The sequence below is a fragment of the Balaenoptera musculus genome, chromosome 4 (assembly GCF_009873245.2).
Source record: "Balaenoptera musculus isolate JJ_BM4_2016_0621 chromosome 4, mBalMus1.pri.v3, whole genome shotgun sequence".
NCBI lineage: Eukaryota > Metazoa > Chordata > Mammalia > Artiodactyla > Balaenopteridae > Balaenoptera > Balaenoptera musculus.
Window position 1 is genome coordinate 15,683,492 of NC_045788.1, and position 18,463 is coordinate 15,701,954.

The window sequence follows — 18,463 nt, forward strand, 5'->3', positions numbered from 1 at the left end:
CCTCTTGTATGAGAAATGGCAGTCACCCTGAGCTGGTGGTTTATGGACGTGCTCTGGTCAGCGTTTAAGAACCACGGCGTACAGGAGCACGGGGTGGACGAGTAGGGGTCCAGCTCAGTGCTGAAGGTGGTTGGGGACTATGACATGGGTGGCCCCCCCCAAAGTTCCTACCCCCTCTCCTTTCCCTCTCAGTGCAGTCTCTCACCTGTGCAAAGACACCGCTTTTAATTAAATTTTTTTTTTTTTATTAAAATACTGTTATACCCAGTGGAATGCAGCAGCAATCCTGGTACAGGGTGGCATAACAAAACAGCCATGTTTACATTTTAAATATTTACGATAACTTAAACATACAGACACACATCATGGTCTTTGGCAGAAAATGTTCACAGCACAAAAAAATACTTTAAAAGAAATACCAAATATTAATCCAAAATATATTAAGTTGTGTTTTTTCTTCCACAATATTTTTTTGCCTTTTTTTCTCTTTTTTCTTTTTTCTTTGTAAACAATGCATATGAACCAAATGCATTTTTCAGCTTTCAAGAGGGGTAGGGGGATTTAAAAAAATATGCAATTGTCCAGCAAATGCAAATGTTTAAAAAGGAAACTTGAGGAACCATGGGAATAAAATAACACATATAAAACCTAAAAACGGTAAAGGAAAAAAAAAAAAACCAAAGATTCAAGGAGAACTAAAAACAGTCAAGACAAACTGCTAAAACCCACCAATCGCTCCTGGGGCTGAGCTGGGGGACTCTTTAAGACCAGAAGTCAAAGTCACGGCCACTGGCAGGCTGCCATTGGATGCTTCACTCCAGTTCTCAAGCGCTGGCCCTGCTTCAGGGCGCTGGGCACGGGTGGCTCGAGGAGCCAGCCTCACGGCGCCATGCTGTGACGGGGGCTCCGTTCAGAGGACTATCCGAGTCACGTCTCATGGACTAATTTTCACCAGCACAGCTCCCTCTCCCAATCCCTCCAGGGTGGGTGGACAAAGACCCTGATGAGAACAAGGCCATCTCTCCGGTTTCCTTTGGGAGAACTGGTGCTGGGAGCCCCACCACAGCAGACTTGTGTGGTGGCTCACTTCACCTGGCTCAGGGCTCATAACCAAACTGACAGGATGTCCCAAGGACAGGAGCTGTGGAGCCATTTCAAGAGGCTGGTGATGGGGGGCGGGGGTGGGGGGGGGGGGTCCCGTGGGCATTTCAAACAGGGTTCAATATGGAGAAAAAGACAGCCAATATCCCGTGGATCAACTGGATCACGGGCCAAGGACTTGAGGAGGGGAGATAACTGGGCGGAACCGTGACGGCAGGGACGGGCGCACAGAACGAGGGGGCAGATCTGAAACAGCTCGCTTCAGCCTTCTGTTCCACAAGGAAGGGAATTATATACAAGCCGCACAGCGCACCCCAGTCCTCTGCAAGCGAAGGGGTGAGGCTGTGGCCTCGACGGGCCCCACAAGATGCAAGGCTGGGTGAGCCCAAGGCGGCAGTGAGGAGCTGAGAAGACGAGGCTGGAGGGGCCACACTGAGCCAGGCCTGGCTATGAAACCAGCCCACCTGGTGTCCACGGGCAGCCAGCCTTGGAAACCAGCCCCCAAACCAACATATCCTGTCCCTCTCTGCCCGAGTGTCCACTGGGGGTGCAGAAGGGGCTACTCCCTCCTGAGCTTTCAGTTGCTACCCCGGCAGCAGGCCTTGGGCTGCAAGCAGGTTAAGGTCCAGTCCTCATTCCACATGGGCCCAGGAGGAATGCGGGGCTGAGGAGCAGAGTCTTCTGGGGGCCGGGTGCTCACAGCTCCCCTCTCCTCTGCAACATCCTTCCTCAGCTCCTGGGACCAGACGGTCAATGGGAATGAGTGCTGGGCTGGGGGAGGGTGAAGCAGCCGCTGGAGGGGCTGCTGGAATGGCCACGTGGCAGAGGGCAGAGGAGAGCAGGGAGTGGTTCGGAGTCCCCAAGGCACCACCTCCTTCAGATCAGTATCTCCACCATGTCCGACAAGTCCTGGACTCTGGATGTAGCAACAGAATCTGGAGAGATAAGAACACAGGCACATGCCAACGAGCGTTACCACACTGCTCTTTTAAATCCTACCACGTTTGAAAGATAGGATCTATCTTCACCAACTTTTCCCAACTCAGCTGCCCAGGTCGCCATAACTTGGCCAACCTAAGCACAAAGCTCTGCTCCCTCTCAGCTCTCTGTCCAGACCACCAGCCTCCAGAGTGGAAGACGCAGTTGTTTATAACTTGGAACTGGTTGGAGGGCTCGGAGGGAGGGTGGAGAGCCCCAAGGGAGGGAGGCTGCCGCATTCTTTTCATGCCTGCGGTTTTCTGAGATGGTGAGGCGCAGGCAAATATGCAAAGGCTAATGTGAAAGGGAGCAAACACAGTAATGGCATCGTCTCAGATTTCTCCTTCCCGGATTCTTTTTAAACAAAGTCTTCTAACTTGAGTGGAAGGGTACCTCACCAAGCTCCATTATCTTAGATATTTAGACTGGCAATAAAAGAAGACTTCCAAAGAGAAGATAAAGAGCCTCCCAGGTGGATCTGTCTGTAATCAGGGTTTTCAGTTCCCCTATTCATGCATCCAGCCAGCTCTCACATGTACTGTGGTGGGCCTCACACCCTGCTCACCCGTCCCTGGGCAGGGCTCCCTGTGGAGTGTGGGCAACGAGTGGGGCTGGGTCCGGGAATAAAGGGTCAGGGGCCCCAGTTCACACCCCAACATGCCCTCAGCCCCGCAGAGAAGTCGGGGGGTCGGGGGGAAAGGGGACTTACCCAGCAAGGCTGTCCTCCGGCCACTGCTGCACCCCAGAAGGCCGTCGGGCTCCAGGCCCAGGCAGGTGGCGGCGCTGTCTGGGGGGCCGTCAGTCTGGGTGCTCCCATCCCTGCTCCCGTGTTTGGCGTGGGCAGCTAGGGGAGCCTCGGCCACTGGCTCCTCCGCCGGGGCCCTGTCTGCTGGAAAGGCAGGAGGTTCACAGTTATTGCCTTGTCCATAAGATGGAGCCCCCAGGAAGAACACCCCTACTTAACTGTACCTATTCGGGATGCGAATTGCCCTTGATTTGCAAGAACTTCGATTACAACTGAACGCTCCTGTTTCCAAATGGGAATAACTATCAGGTTGAATTGGGTTCCAAAAACTTCGAGTAGAGGAGCCTTTCTTAAAGGGCTGTAGATTAAATCTTAAAACCAGTAGGGACTCTCGGATTTCTGTGGCATCTGCTTAGAAGGGGGAGTGGAAGGGCTGGGCCAGAAGGTACATCTGTACAGGGAGCTCTATTTTCACTTAGATGGTAAGCGGCTGGGGCCAGGGTGGTGGCATTTCCAGAGATGGGGGCCACAGCCTGCCCCTTCACACCAGGGGGACAGCTGTGGGCTGGAGGATCGCTGGAGCCAGAGTATAAGCCAGCTTCCCTGGGTGAGGGGCTGGGACGCCCTGGCTCCTCTGAGCCTCAGTTCCGAGAGGAAAGGCCTGAGAACACCCTAGCCTCTGCCTCTGCCGCTTACCCGCCTCCTCTCACCTGCAGCCAGCCGGGCAGGGGCATCCACCTGCCGCTCGCTGGAGGAGAGCCCGTGCCAGCCCTGGGCCCCTGCTGCTGCAGCCACGAAGATGGATGGCACAGACTTGGCGGGCCTCAGGGAGCCCTGGGTGGCCTTGCCAGGGTCTTTCCTGGAGCGCTGCTGAAGGACCTTGATCACCGCATCCTTCTCCAGGATCTGGGCGTGGAGCACCTTTAACCTGAGGGGTGAGAGGCCATGCTTACATCTTCAGACCTACAGACCCAACAGCCCCCATCCTTCCCGCCTTGTAGAGGTTGGAGGGAAAGCCTTCCCTACAACCAGGCTGGGCTCTCCGGGCCTTGCAGCAGGGGCCAAGAGGGGGCCTTCAGAAATGCCATCACAGCTCTGGAACTGGATGCTCTGAAAACTGCCCGTGCGTGAAGTGCTAGGCCCTTCTCACACCAGCAAAGGCAGGTCATCAAGGGGCAGGTTCTGGGTTTATCCGATGACAGCAATGGTACAACCCCCTGGGCTGTTGACCGAATGGGCTCAGTCAACGTGCTTGTGCTTTTGAGCCAGGTATAGGTCAAATGGAAATCTTGTGGGGCCTCTGAGATTGTTTTTGGAGAGAAAATACTAGCTACCCCCAGGCCAGGGGCCTCGGCCACATTCCTTCCGGGGGTGGTACGTGGTGTGGACTCAGTAGCGAAGTCTTACTCTCTGATTTACATGGGGGAGGGGGAGGGGATAGAGGCCCAGAGCCTTGGATGGCATCCAACAGTGGGGTCACCTGGGCAGACCAAGGACTTGGTTGGTACTTCTGGGAAAGAATACGTGTATGATGCCAGCTATGCCAAAAGCACGGGGGTCAGCTCAGAAGTAGGAGGGATTGTTAGGCCAGGTGGGGCGAGGGGTGTTTATCACGGATTAAGGACGGGGCAGGGACTTGACGTCGCCCCCCCACTACCCCCACCCAGGTGCCTGGCCTGTGATGCCCAACCTGCTTTCCATCTCCTGATGCCTGTGGCCGCCGGTGAGCAGGCCCTCGTTGAAGCTGCTGCTGGGCGAGGGCTGCGGGGAGTGCCGGATGAGAGTGGTGTCGCGCTGGGCGGCAGCCGTGGCGGCCGCATCCATGGCGAACTGCCTCATGGCACGTTCCTCCAAATACTTCTGCTCCCACTTGGTCATGTCGGCCTCCAGTGCCAGGACCTGCTCCTCCTTCTCCCGTAGCTGCTCCGACAGCCGCAGGGCACTGAGCTCCGGGGACCCACCACTGCTACTGCCACCACCGGGGGTGCCTGCCTGTCTCTGCAGAGAGAGGAGCACCGTGGTCAGGGGCGGCAGCTGGGGCGTGTCGGCCACAGGTCCTCGCCTCCACACGAGGACTCTCACCGAGCCTTGTGCTTGGTCAGCCTCCCCGTACACTCTTCACAGCCCGCTTCCACCCAGAGACAAAGGGGAGGCACGGGTCCCCACACCCCCGCCCCAAATCCTGTGGCCAAGGGTGTGAGAAGATCAGGTCTGCCTTTGCATAGTGACCACATAAATTATCTTCCAAACTGGGAAAGGGGTGCAACTTAATGACACTGGGACAACCAGTGTAAACTAGGACAGAACTGGGCAATCCAGGAGGTCTGGTCACCCTATCTCAGGGTCTGGTCACCCTTCCTTCTGTGGGAAGGGTAAGGTTGGGAGTGGACACAGAACCCTATCTGGTCTGTAAACACAAGAGCTATTCACACAGCCCAAAGTGAGGATAAAGACTCAGGATCTGGGCGACTATCTTCCCCCATGATCCTGAGGAGGCACACAAGAGGTAGCTAGTCTCCTCCATCAGTGCTCCTGAGTGACTTTCTCTAGAGACCAAGTGTGCCAACCCGTGCTTCTGCTGAGGACAGAGGCCCAAGTCTTGAGTCCCCGAGGTCGGCCCGCGGCCCCGTGGCAAAGCCTCTGCTAAGGCTGGTGGCTGGGAGGGGCCTTCAGCAAGGCTGGCACCGATCACCCTGGCTTTCCAAGGGGGCTCGGCCTGGATCTCAGCAGGGGCTCCCGGGGGCTTCAGAGCTGGCCTCCTCTGACGCTGCTCCAGTTCTGCCACCTCCGCGGGCCTTCCCAGCTCACCTGCTGCGCACGCAGGGCCTTGAGCTCCTGCTCCAGGCGCGTCCGCAGCCGTAGCTCCAGCTGCTCACGCTTCTCGCAGGCAGCCTGCAGCTGCCCCAGGGCCTGCTGCAGCCGTTCCACCTTCTCCACGTAGGCCTGCTTCTTCCGCAGCTCCTCCTCGGCTCGTGCCGCCCGGCCCTGTGCGTTGCTCAGCGCCTGCTCCAGCAGCTCGGCCCGCCGCCGCTGGTCCTCAATGGCCCCGCGCAGCAGTGCCATCTCCCGCTCCAGCTTCTCCTGCTCCTGCTGCTGCTCATAGCCTGCAGGGACAGAGGGAGGGGGCCTGGTCAGTGACGGCAGCCACCTAGCCGGCCCCACTGAGCACCCCCCACGTACTGGGCTCTGTGCTGACCGCTGCACCTGCATGACTGCATCTTGTCCTCTCCACAACCTACGAGTTAGGTACCCGTATTAACCCCATTACATGGGCCAGGAAACTGAGGCTCAGGTTAAGTCATGAGTAAATGACAGCGCCAGGCCGGGGCCCTTGCAGTAATCACTGGGCTACGCTGCTCCTCCGCTGGGACATGGCCTTGCCAGGAGACAGCCCCAAACACTGCCCACTTGCGCCAGGTGTCACCATTTCCAAAACACATTCACAGTTTCCCTCGAGCCTCACGGAGACACTAGAGACTGGACCGGTAGGAACCGTGACGCCCATTTGCAGATGAGAAAACGGAGGCTCAGGTGGACTGTCGCATGGTCATCATTCAAGTGGAAGAATGAAGGAGGGGAAGAGACCACCGTGTGCTGCCCCAGAAGCCAGGCACTTACACACCTTATTCCACCGAAGCCTCCAGTAACAGTCCCTTGAGGCAGGATTTGTGACCCCTCAACTTAAAGGGGAGGAAACATAGGAGGTGAATGGTGCTGCCAGGATGGGGACCCAAGTCAGCCTGCCTCTGAAGGACCAGGCTGCTCGGCTGTGGTGCGAGGCCCTCACACCTAGAGGGCTCCCGAAGTGGGCTCCAGGGCTCATTCTGTGGGCCCGGGCGCCCCTACCCGCAGAGCGTGTGGGCTGCCCGCCTTGCTGGAGGGCAGAGGGGGACAGGCTCTGGGGCCCGCCTGATGGACTCAAAGGCACTCTCTCGGGCAGCACTATGATATAGCACGGTGGAATTCTCTGTTGTGATGGACTCTTATCCTACACCGTGCCAACCAATGCAGCAGCCACTAGGCATGAGGGGCTACTGAGCACTGGAAACGTGGCCAGTGCGAGGGAGGAGCCGAATTTTTCATTTTATTTAATTTTAATTAATTTAAATCTTTGGGCCATCTTTAATCTTTGTACCTATCATATAGGACAGTACAGGCTCTGGAATAGAACAGTGAAGGCTTGGGACCTGGCAGGCAGAAGGGAGGATTCATTTACTCAGGGCCCTGGGGCAGAGAGGGAGGACACAGGCGACTGACCCAGGTCAGCTCTGGTTCACTCTGGATTTCTGAAGGCTGGGTCCAGGCTGGCCTCATTCTTTGGGGTGGAGGGAAAAGATGGCAGAGCTCAGTAACACTGAAACTGAGCCTTTCATCCCAAGCTGGCCTGACACCTGAGTGGAGTGGAGGGGGCAGGCAGGAGTGCTGACTGGGACTTTGGACCTGGAGACAGTGACCCCGTCCTGGGAGGCTTCACAGAGCCCAACAGCTTACAGAGTTTGCAGGAGGCCTGCATCTCATCCCAGTCTTATGATGGCCCCATCTTACAGCCTCAGAATCTGAGGCTCAGTGGGAAGAAACTGCCCAAGGGGGACAGGGCTGGGAGGACCAGGCCTCAGGACTCAAGGCCAGCTCCCCAGGGAGGACAGGGCCTGACCTGAGCTGGAGGTCTGTACGGCTTGCCTAGTAGGAAAAGCAGATGGCACTGGTGACAGTGGCCACACTTCCCTACTAGTGTTGACTGACTCCAGAAAAAAGGTGAGATCAACCAGAGGCATCTTCCCTGAGAATTCTGGTTTCCCCATGGCTATTGGGAGCAAGGAAGGGCTGCTTGGCTTCCATCAGCCCTTGGGGAGGATCCCCAGGACCCAGCCTTTGGCTTCCAGAAGCTTCCTGCCACCTCCCACACCTCTAAGGCCCTGGCAGGGGCAGGGAAGCCTGAGCCCTTGGCCATCCCCAGCCACCAGGATAAAACCCTGGGCCTGTCTGGCGGGCAGAGGGCGTAGGGCGGGGGGGCTCCCAGGCCGGGGTGGCCGCGAATCCGGGAGACAGGCCGAGGGGCCAAGGGCGAGCGAGCAGTGGAGGGAGCAGGAGGCCTTTCCCCCTGGGAAAGCGAGGCCCCACCGGCACGTCCCAGTCCCTTTGTCCCAGTGTCCTCCCTCCTCCCGCAGTGCGGGCGGGCGCGGCGCGGGAGGGAGCGGCGGCGGCGGCGGCGGGGCGGGGCGCAGCGGAACAGCCCGGGCTCAGGAATGCCTGGCATGCAGGTCACCCGCCGCTGCCAGATTAATGGCTCCAGCCCGGAGCCAAGAACAGCCTGGCGCTCGCTCCCCAGGGAGCGGAAACGCCTCCAGGCCGGCCTCCCCCCCTCGCCCCTCCCCTGCCCGCTCCCAGAAACCCGCCGGTGACTTCCTTTCTTTGGCAGAGCCCGGCCCCCAAAGTCGGCCCTCTACTACAGGGCGCCCCATTCTGCCCCCTTCCAGAAACCCGCCCTCTCCGGACTCCCAACGGGACCCCCGGGGCCGTCCCCTCCCCCCTCTCCCTCACCTCCACCACCTCCCTCCCTGAGACCCTAAGTCATCGCCTCCCGCCAGTACAGCCCCGCCTGCCCCCTGCCCACCCCCAACCCCCAGCCCTTCAATGCTGGGCTCCGGGCCGAGCCCTCCTTGAGGAGGGAGGTGCTGGCAGCACAGCTCAGCCCTCAAGCTGCCCCTCCACTTCTGGACACGCCCTAAGTATCCAGCTTCAGCACAGTAGGCTTTCTGATGGGTTCCTCCTTCCTCGAAGCCACCCCTCGCCCAGACACCAGCTGCCCCCACTCCACTCCTTTGCAAACACCCTAACACCACTATAGCACATAGTAAGAGCATACAGGAGGAGTTTAATAAATAACTGCCTCTCTGTCTCTTCTGACTGCTGCAGCTTCTTCCTACTGCTGAGCTCGGGGCTCCCTTTGTCCTCCCCCTTCCCCCAAACTCCCTGCTCGCACCTCCACTTGAGCTATCCTGCTGCTTCTTCACCTGTCTCCTGCTCCCCACCCTGCTACCCCACAGAGCCCCTCTCTCAGGCTGCTGGGGACCTCTCCTCATCTCGCCTCCGGGGCCAGGCCACCCTTGTTCCCTGGAATCCGGGGTGGGAAGACCCTGCTCCTTCCCTCAAGCTCACCGCCTCTCTTGACCTCCCTGCCCTGGCACCTTCCTGACCTGTTCCTGCTCTGCTCCACGCTGGCCAGGGGCTCAGCACAGCTGTGCTAGTGAACAAATGAGTGACTGAATGGATGAGTCAACAATGAACTCATCTGTTCTCTGACCACCCTCTTTAGGGGATCCTCCTGAGCCCCTTCTTTGGGCTGCCCTGTTGGTTACGCTCCATTTCTGGCTGGTGCCTCCACCTGTTATGGCCCAGCCTCACCATGCTCCCCAGCTTCCCGGGCACCCCCGGGAGACTCAGGCTCTTCCTTCTCTCTCATCCCACCTGTCTCCAAGACTCTCTGGCCTCCCGCATGCTTCTGAAGGACACGGAACCGATGGTCAGCACCACAGCTCAGCAAACCACAGCTCCCCAGCTATCCCTCTGGATCCACTGATTTCCCCAATACACAGAGAACCAGATCTTGCTTCTCTTCAGAAACTACCCCTCCCCCAGGTCTAGTCCACTGCTGGGTGCATAGGAGGCATTCAGTAAACCCAAGCTCCAAGCACTGCTTTGATAGAGGAGGCCGATCCTCCCAGTCCAGAGGGGCTGTCCTGGCCACCCCTCTGGCCAGGCTCCTGAGTGGGACCCCTACTCACTTTGAGCCAGCAACTTGGCCACCATGTCCTGACTGCCTGCCTGCGCTTCCTGCGTCTTGCTTGCCAGGCGCCGGTTTGCAGATTCCAATCTCTCTGTTTCAAATAAAGAAAAGAGGTTTTAAGGAAAAATGTTTGAATACAGGTGAAGCTGCCTGCTGGGGTGTCCCCTCGGTCCTATCTGTCGGGCTGCATTCTCCAAGTTGGGGGTGGGCTCATAGGGAAGCCCCCTGGGCCACAGGGGTGGGAGCTCCATGAGGGGCCCTAAGGTCTAGAACACAGAGACAAGCATCTCTCTATCAAGGTGGCCCCCAAGGAGTCTCAGCCTAGTCCCCTTTGAGTTGATTTATACTATTATCGCAGAGGACAGAGATTCTGAATTATTCCCTAGAACAGAGGGATCAAGCCGTCCGCAGGCACTCCCCCCCCCTCCACCTGGGTGAGCTGTCCTCACCTCTCAGATCCCGGTTGAAGTCCTGCAGCCGCCTCATCTCACTGTCCATCTTGTTCCGCATAGTCTTCTCCAGGGCCTCCCGCTTGGAAGAGGCCCTCGTCAGGCTCTCGTGGGCCTCAGAGAGCCGCTGGATTTCGCTCTCCAGCTGCAAGAGGCAGACAGCAGAGCTGAAGGAAGGGGAGAGCTCCCAGGGAGGGAGTGGCATCAAGGTCCCCTCCACAGACCCCGGCTGATCTGCTATTCTCCATCAGAAAGGGTGAGAGAGGAGAGGATCAAAAGCCACAGCAAAAAAATCCACCTAGTTCTGGTGGGACGGGCTGCAGCCTGTAGCCTCTAGAGGTGGACCAGACTGCTGGAACAGGCAAGCTAGGGTCCCTTCAACTGTCCCAAGGTCTTGAGCAAACCCGAGGCCAGGTTCTCTGGAAGTGGCTGCCTGCAGCGTGACTAAGCGCAGCTTTCTGGGGCCCACTGTCCAGAAAGAAGCATCTTCCTTTTGTCTGGCTTCTACTGAGAAATCTGAGCACAATGGGCCAGGAGTGGGCACTCAGACTCCAACCATGGTCTGGAGGGTGGACTTATCTTGGACACCACGGGACGGCCTCGGGAGGCCTGAGGCCACCTGCTAAGGCCGAGCGCACAGCTGGTAACCCTTCACTAAGAAGGGAGCGCCAGACCCCAGCCTGAGCCGCCTCTGCTTGGAGGATTTGCTTCTCCAGCCATCGCCATCCACCACAGAGGGCCCGCCCGGCCCTGGCTGCCCCTCCCACTTGGCGGCGGGCAGGTTCCGCACGTGCTCCTCGCTGGCCTGTGATTCCAATAAGTCGCTCGTTTTTTCCAAGAGGAGGGGCTTCCTCTGTGGCCAGGGCTAGCCTGGAACAGACTTGCTGTTGTGTGGGGGATACAAAGGGCTCTCTGTGGGAGGTGTCCACGGGAGGGGGTGTGTGCAGGGGAAGGGCGCGAGTGTGAGGGAGCCGTGAATGGGCTCTTTCTAATCACCATTGGGCAGCAACTGCTCAAGCTCCAGGCCTGCTGTGCCGGCGGCTCCCCAGCTGTCTGGAGTCAGCCAGGGAGGGTGCACGAGGGATGGGGGTGGGGGCTGAGGGACGGCTGAGAAGCCCAGCCGGGCCAGCCCCGTCGGGGTCCCTTCTTCCCCCTGCCCCTCCGAGGCCCCAGCAGGACCTACCTTCTCGATGCGGCCGGCCTTCTCCGCCGAGCTCTCCAGCTCCCTCTTCAGCCTCTCGTTGTCCCTCTGCAGCCTGGCATTCTCCCTCAGCACAGTCTCCATCTGGGCCAGGTGGGCACTGCCCGAGGAGGCCTGGGTGCTTGCTGGGGCCTCCACCCCGGGTAGGCTGAGGGGGCCTAGCGGGCCCTGGCTGAGGGGAGCCGGGGATGGGGGCGGGGGGTGCTCCTGGGGCTGCTGCAGGTACTGGTACTGCTGCCGCTGCTGGAGGAACACGGGGGGCACCTGGGCCTGCAGGATCCTGGGGAACAGAAGAGTAGGTGCTCAGAGACCGAGAAGTCACCCCGAGTCGCCCCAGCCCTCTTGGGCAGACAGCCTCCCCACAGCGTGAGGCAGCGACTGGCGGGGAAGGCCTTTCCACATGGCGTCCCCAAGACCTTCAAGGGCCAGGGGAGCAGGGCTGGAGGGGATTAACATGAGCATGCTTATTTCATGCCCAGCCTCACTGTGGCCGAGGCCTTGGGGGTCAGCCTGAGCAGTCCTAGCAACCCGAGCTTAAATAAGAGATCTTGAAAAATGCACTCTTGACCCTTCTCATCAATAGAAGGCTCTTTTTGAGTCTGGAGGTCACATCCATCATGACTGAACACACAAACTTCCAGGCCCCTGGGCCACTTGGTGTCTGTTCCGGCCCCTGGTGTCAGGCCCTGCGCTCACACTCACTTCTTCTCCCTCCTATTTTGGGTCCCGTCACCCCTTGAAGAAACATTTTTAGAAGACTGCGGCTAAGGTTAGAGCGGCGAGACAGATGTCAGGGGTAGAGTCTGGGCTCCAGAATCTGACAAAATAGGCATTCAAACTCCGGCTCCAGTGTTTAAGCCCACGGTGCGGCAGCACTCTGCTCAGTCATGAAGATGAGGTTCTCAGCCTCAAGGGGGTTTGTGAGGGCCACATGTGCCTGGCAGAGTGCTGGGCCTGCAGTGGGCGTTCCCACAATGACGGCCCATCCTCCGTCTCTCCTAGTGAAGACCGCGGCTTACTCTCTGCTCAAAGAGTAAATGTGACCCAAACAAACACTGGATTTTCTGGGGCGTAGTGGTTGCCTCAGGACTATGACAATAGCCTGAGTTTAGGGACAATGTTCTACTGGTGTAACGTCAGCCTCAGGGCCCCATGTCAAGGGAAGGAGCAAAGGGCAAGAGGCATGGGGGGTCACAGAGCTTTTCTGGGGCCTTGTGGCTCTAAGTGTAAAAGAGCTGATGGCCTCAGTTTCACCAGGAACTTTCCCAAGTCCCGGAAGCCCCACATGAGTCCATCACCTCAGCACCCATGCCTGCCCTTCCCCTCATCCCTCCCCTTCATCCTTCCCCCTCCAGACTCCGGCTCCCCTGCCCTTCTTATGACCCTAGGCTATAAGAACAGTCCCTGCCCCCAGTCCCCAGACAGCAAGCCTCATCGGATCAGCCAAAGCAGAGGCTGGCAGATGTATTTCTCTTACTGCCCAAGGTAGAGCTTCCAGTGAGAGCTGAGAGTCCCCACTGGAATGTGCAAACTCTCCCTGTGCTGCTAAATGTGGCATCTTGGGGGTGCTTCTTGAACTTGCTCCCCCTGCCCTGGGCCAGGCAGACACAAATGGCATTCTTTGGGGATGACTTGGCTCCGAGAAAGAATAGAGCCTCCTTTCCTTCACACTTGCTCTCCCTTCCCCTTGTCCGCCCCTCCCCCTCCCTCATTTTTTGTTCTCCTGCAAACAGTCTACTTCCTTTCCACGATATTATCTCTTCCTGACAGGGCTCAATAAGGCTGGTCCAAGAGAAGAAACTGCGACTCAGCTTCCGAAACTCTCCCAGGACGGAGCCCTGAGAAAGGAGATAAGGTAGGGGGGCCTGGGAGGTGGAGGGGGGCGAAAACCCACAGCCTCCATCCTCTGGTGCCTTCATTCCAAGCCATCACGTCACTCATTTCTCGAGAGCTAAGAAAGGCATCTTTCCCGGGAAAGGGCACACACTGGGAAAGTGGGTGACTAAATGAGGACTCAGCAGGCATGAAGAGAACCAGACTTGGACCTTGGGCCATCAGAGGAAGAGGGAGTCTGCAAACCTTCAGGCTCCTCTGGTGGGACTTCCTGGACCCCTGTGTGGGGAAGATGCAGGGCGTGTGAAAAGGGCATGTGTCAGCTTCTCAGGAGAAGGTGTGGGGCCAAGCGAGAGCCTCATTTCTAGGAACCCTATTTCTGCAAGCTATCTGGGCTTCCTGCCCCTCCCGGGCATCCCTGCTTCCATTCTAGCCCCTAGAATCCATTCTCTACATGAGCAGAGGAACCTTTTTAAAAAGGTAAGCCAAATCACAGCCTCTAAAGGCTTCCCTTCACACTGAGAATCAAACACTAAGCCCCCCCAGCAGCCTCTCCGGAGCCTCCACAGAAAGGGGCTCACCTGGACCAAGAATCCTCTCCCACTCCAGGCTCCAGCAACATGGACCACACAGAAAAACATGAAAGGAAATGAATGGTAGGGACAGGGCAGCTCCCGCCCCGGTAGGAGCGGGGAGAGGTCCCTAAGGAGGCCATCTGGTCCTTTCTTCCTGCTTACAGTTAGGAATGCCTCCCAGTAATCACAGAAAGCAAACATGTCCACTTGTTCTTAGAAACCTCCAGAGAAGGAGGTCCCACCTTCTTCCCACTTAACTTGGAAACAGTTTGGCAATGATTCCCAACCCTTGTCTTTGCAAGTTCTTTCTGAAACCCAACCTTTAACCCCCTGCTGTAATTCATAGCCTCTGAGAACCCTAGTTACTCACAACTGCTACAGCCAATAAGACAATGGTGTCCACCTCCAAATTAAAGCAAGGGATGCCGCTAAGTTCTCATGTGACCCTGGCTAAATCCCTCTTTCCTTCCAGCATTAGCTCCCATCTTGGGAGGGAGAGGGTATCATCGGCCTTCCTCTGGAGCTCGCCAGGCTTCTGGAGGCTCTTCACCCTGGGAGAACTATGCTGGAAGCCAAGAGCTTGAAGACCGAGGTGGGCAGTTACCTTACTTCCGCATGCTGGAAGTGCGGGCTGCCACGGGTGCGGTACCGCGGGTCGGTGACAGCGGAGGTGGTCTCATGAGCTAGCACGATGTGTGGGTACTGAGGTGGAGGTCCGCGGGGCTCCGGGCCCTCGGCAGGGGCGCCCCTGGGCGGGGGTCCCTGCTGGTTGCGGGCCAGCTGGGGGAAGCTGTGGGAGGCGCTCATGTGGCTGGGGGTACGGGCCCCGTTCCTCTCCAGGGACAGCTGCAGGAGCCGCTCGCTCAGGGAGCGCACGTGCCCGTGCCTCAGCTCACGCAGGGCCTCATCCTGCCTCCGACTGCCACCCGGGGCCCCGCGGGGATCCCGGTCCCCCATATGTGGCCGGGGCCCCGCCTGCTGGGCCGCATAGTACTGCGAGTGGGCTTTGGCCTCCTCATAGGTGGGCAGCTCCTCGCCCTTGCCGGGCTGTGGGCACAGCCGGTAGAGGCTGTTCTCTGCCAGGTGGGTCTCGGTGCCCTGGTGCTCCTGGCCCTGGGGCTCCTGCCTTGTGGCCTGCTGCAGCACCTGACTGTCCTCGGGGGCCACGATCTCCAGGGGGGCCTGGGGGCTCCCTGTGCCCCCAGCCCCAGCCCCACCCCGTAGGGCCTGCTGCTGGATGGCCAGCAGCGTGCGGGTCTCGGTCAGGTTGCCATAGCGCAGCTGCTCCTGGATGAGGCGGTGCAGGACCGTACCCGAGGAGTCTTCCAGTGTCCTCATGCTTCCTGGGCTTGCACACAACCGCCTGGACAAAGGCCAGCGGCACCTGGCGCCAGAGCACCTGGGAGGAGAGAACGAAGACCACTCAGTGGGAGCACATGGGAAAGGGGGGGACTTTCCATTACTGTCTGGTCAAAGGCATAATGGTAAAGAGCAAGGCTATGGAGGGGCACACAAGCCTGGGTTCAACTGCCAATGCTGCCACCTACTGATTAAGGCAAGTCACTTAACTTCTGAGCCTCAGTTTCTCCATCGGAAATATGGAAAGAATAACGCTAGCCTCACGGAGTTGAGAATTAAAACAGGCAATGGCTGTTGAGCTCCTGGTGCACCGTAAATCCCTGGCAAAGGACTGCCATTATAATCATATTCATGGAGACTTACTGTGCCTAGAGAAAAACACCAGTAACCTAGACACAAGGAACCTTGGCCTCCTGCAGTCAGCTTCCCATCAAAGAGCCTGATGAGAGACTCTAGGGCAGGCCTAATTCAGCTGTAACCACTGAGCATTCCAGTCCGGGGGTGGACAGGGCCCCAGTTTATTGGCAGGTGATAAAGAATGAGTCCAGCCTGGTAGAAGCCCTAGGCAAACAGCCCCCAGGACCCTCTAGGATGAAGCATGCCTGAGCGCCGGCCTTGGCACAGCTAACTCACCACCCTTTACTCTGCTGAGCCCTCCCTGTCATGGGATGACCTTGGCAGTCACTCTGCAAGGTGAACAGGAAGAAGGAAAAAATGCATCTGGATTGGTGAATAAGGGATGAAAGAAGAGAGACTATAATAGGACAATGGTTTTGTGAGATGAGGCAAAAAGGTGCCACCCATCAAGGTTTGTGGGCCAGTCGCATAGCCTGTGTGCTGACAGTAAGTGCACACGTGCTCCAGGAAAAAAGAAAGGGTGGCACGATGTCTTAGATTTTATGAATACCACCCCCAGCTACACACACACTTGCTCCTTGGAAGTGCCCTGATGGCCCTCTAGGCACGCAGGGGATGATGGGCCCTCAGCATCTTGACATCGGTAACACCACTTGAGCCAGTAACACCACTTGAGCTGACTGAAGAAGTAAGGGAGCGAGCGCGGAGGCTCTTGGCTGCAGGGACCTGGGGCTGGGGGCTCTGAGCCTGAACTGCAGGGAGATAATATCTCCTGCGGAAGGTGTTCCCTTCTGAGCCTGGGCTCCCAGTGGCTCATGGCCTGGCAGGCTGCCCACCTCACCCAGCTTCCTTTCCACAGCCTCCTCTACCACAGACCTCCAAACTGGGATTCAGTGAAGACCAAACAAAACCCACACCTCCGGAGGTCCTGTGTGCACGGGAGGAGGACAGTGGGAGGAACGCAGCCCCTCCTCTGCCCCAAAACTAGCCCCAGTGCCCTGCTCCAGTTAGGGCTTGGCCGACGGGCAGAGCAGCCATTCCACTCCCTCCTCCCAGCTGCCCAGAACCGGGGAGAGGGAGATGCGTCTGGAGGGTACTCAGTATTCATCCTGCCTGGCACCCCCTCATTCCCCCCGCCCCAAACACACAAGGAGGGGAGATGCAAGACTCTAGAGCTACCCGAGGCAAAACAAACCGGAATCAATTCTCCCTAGCGTTTCATCCACGGGGCACTCCTAAGTTAATCACTGTCTGGGCTGACTGCAGCCGAGGAGGACCGGAGAATGCAGCTTTCCGAACAGATTCCAGGCCCTCTCCCCACCAACAGTGTGCCTGGGTGCAGGGAACACCTCCCGCGCCTCTCATCTCGCGTTTGTCCCGGTCAAGCCCCTCGGATGCACATCCTTTCAGCTGAGTCGTTACTAAAATCTGCGCCCGCGACCCGGGTCGTGCACCCCTGCTGCACTAGCGCGCCCGGGTCTCTGAAACACCCTCTTCTAAGCAAGCACGCAACTGCGGCCTTTGCCTGGGCTCACGCTCGCCTAAGGAACCAAAGCGAGGGTCTCTAAGTCAGACCGCACCCCATCCCGCCCTACCCGGACTCCTGGCTGACTACGAGAACCCGGTGGCCGCCGCTGCGCCGGGAGCGGGGTGGACGACGGTAGCCCGTGGTCCGGAGAGATCTTTAAGCGTCGTGGAGCCGCCTCCCTCCCTCCCTCCCGAGCCCTCTTTGTTTTCCAAATGCTCCAGCGCTGACGTCAGCGGGCTGGACGGCAAGCTGCATTCTTTCTAAGTGAGAGCCAGACCGTGGCTCAAGAGAGGATTTTCCAAGGAAGACAAAGAGGAATTCTTGGGCTAGTTGGGGGGCAAAGACACCTGTAACCCCTACCTAACCAAATCAGTACCCAGGGCGCTGCAAATCGAGCTCCAAGCGGCGCCTTCCGCCCAGATCCGCATCCCCTGGCATCCCCTCTTCCCGACCCGCGACCCCAAACACCCACTACGCTCTCCCCAGAGGCTGCCCCCTCCTCCAGCCCCAGCGGACCCGCGCACTTTCGAGAGACTCCGGGCGACCCGCGAGACACCCCCGGGCGGAGCAGCCCTTGCCCTGCTTCGTGGCTGCCGGGAAAGGCGCGCTGTGCCTTGGAGGACGCTGGGTCCGCTCCGCTCCCGCTCCCGGAAAAGGCCGGGCTGCGGCGGGGCTCGGGCTTCGGCTGGAGAGAGTCTCTGCGGCCCCGCGCGCTCCCCAAAGCGCCGAGCAGCCTTCCTTACCGCAGCGGCCCGCGGGTGCTCGGCGCGGTCAGACCCGACGACCCGGCCCGGCTCGGCTCAGCGCGGCGGCGGAGGTGTGCTCTCGGCCGTGGCGCCGACGCTCTGGCCGCTTGGGCCCCAGCACGCAGCCCCAGGGTCGGCCAGCGCCGGAGGCGGCAGCTATGCCAGGAATGTGAGAGTTTCAGGTTCCCCCTCGGGATCAAAGCGAACCACAAATAACCTCGCAGCGCACCGCCCTCCTGCGCCCTCCTCCGCCCTCCTCCGTTCTCCGCCTTCTCCCGCCCCCTCCTCCCCGCCCCCGCCTTCCTCCGGGGAGGCGGCGCTGAGGACCCGGAGGCCCCGGCCTCCTGGACTCGCGGCGACCCTCCCCGGCCCGCACCCCCTGCTCTGCCTTCGGAGCTGCTGGGGACAGAGTCCAACTTGGCCCCTTACCGCCTCCAACCACGTCCCTGCCTTCCTCTCTCCTCCAGCTCCATCGGCCGGACGACACAGAGGGCTATACATCGCATGCCCCCGAGGGACTCTGGGTGTTGCTTCGGGACGTGGTTGGGGGTGAGGGGGCTTGGGGTGTGTGTGTGTGTGTGTGTGTGTGTGTGTGTTGTGTACAGGGAGGGAGGACTGCAAAGATGTCCCTATCTGCCCGGCTTGAACCTTGCCCCCGGCGAAGAGATGACTCTTGCTTCCAGCACTAAGCCTCGCTGGTTGTCGCTGGCGGCAACTTTCGAACTGCACTTTTCTTGTTTACAAACACCTTCACCAGCTCTTTTCGGATCTGTCTCTACAGGAAGTGTGAATCTGGGTTGGAAA

At 58.8% G+C, this 18,463-nt stretch overlaps 1 protein-coding gene across 3 annotated transcripts; it reads right to left on the reverse strand.

Moving 5' to 3' along the window:
• Positions 1-245: 245 nt before the first annotated feature.
• On the reverse strand, positions 246-18,023 carry AMOTL2 (angiomotin like 2). Of its 3 annotated transcripts, none has more exons than XM_036850555.1 (10): positions 17,657-18,023; positions 14,274-15,068; positions 11,244-11,541; positions 10,061-10,205; positions 9,610-9,702; positions 5,633-5,928; positions 4,515-4,822; positions 3,535-3,752; positions 2,789-2,965; positions 246-2,036 (listed from the first exon to the last, which is right to left on the reverse strand). In XM_036850555.1, the coding sequence occupies exons 2-10, from the start codon at positions 15,005-15,007 to the stop codon at positions 1,978-1,980; spliced, it is 2,328 nt and encodes a 775-aa protein (XP_036706450.1). In that variant the 5' UTR covers positions 15,008-15,068; positions 17,657-18,023; the 3' UTR covers positions 246-1,977. The 3 variants fall into 3 exon arrangements, with proteins under 3 accessions (XP_036706450.1, XP_036706449.1, XP_036706448.1); XM_036850554.1 differs by having other exon boundaries at positions 2,789-2,968; XM_036850553.1 differs by lacking the exon at positions 17,657-18,023 and adding an exon at positions 16,981-17,636 and having other exon boundaries at positions 2,789-2,968.
• Positions 18,024-18,463: the final 440 nt, after the last annotated feature.

Coding starts and splice junctions, on each gene's coding strand:
- AMOTL2 (XM_036850554.1), bottom strand. CDS start 15,007: ATGAGGACACTGGAAGACTCCTCGGGTACGGTCCTGCACCGCCTCATC. Junction 9,703..10,060: donor CTTCAACCGGGATCTGAGAG/GTGAGGACAGCT, acceptor TATTTGAAACAG/AGAGATTGGAATCTGCAAAC. Junction 2,037..2,788: donor CCGGAGGACAGCCTTGCTGG/GTAAGTCCCCTT, acceptor TTATCTCTCCAG/ATTCTGTTGCTACATCCAGA.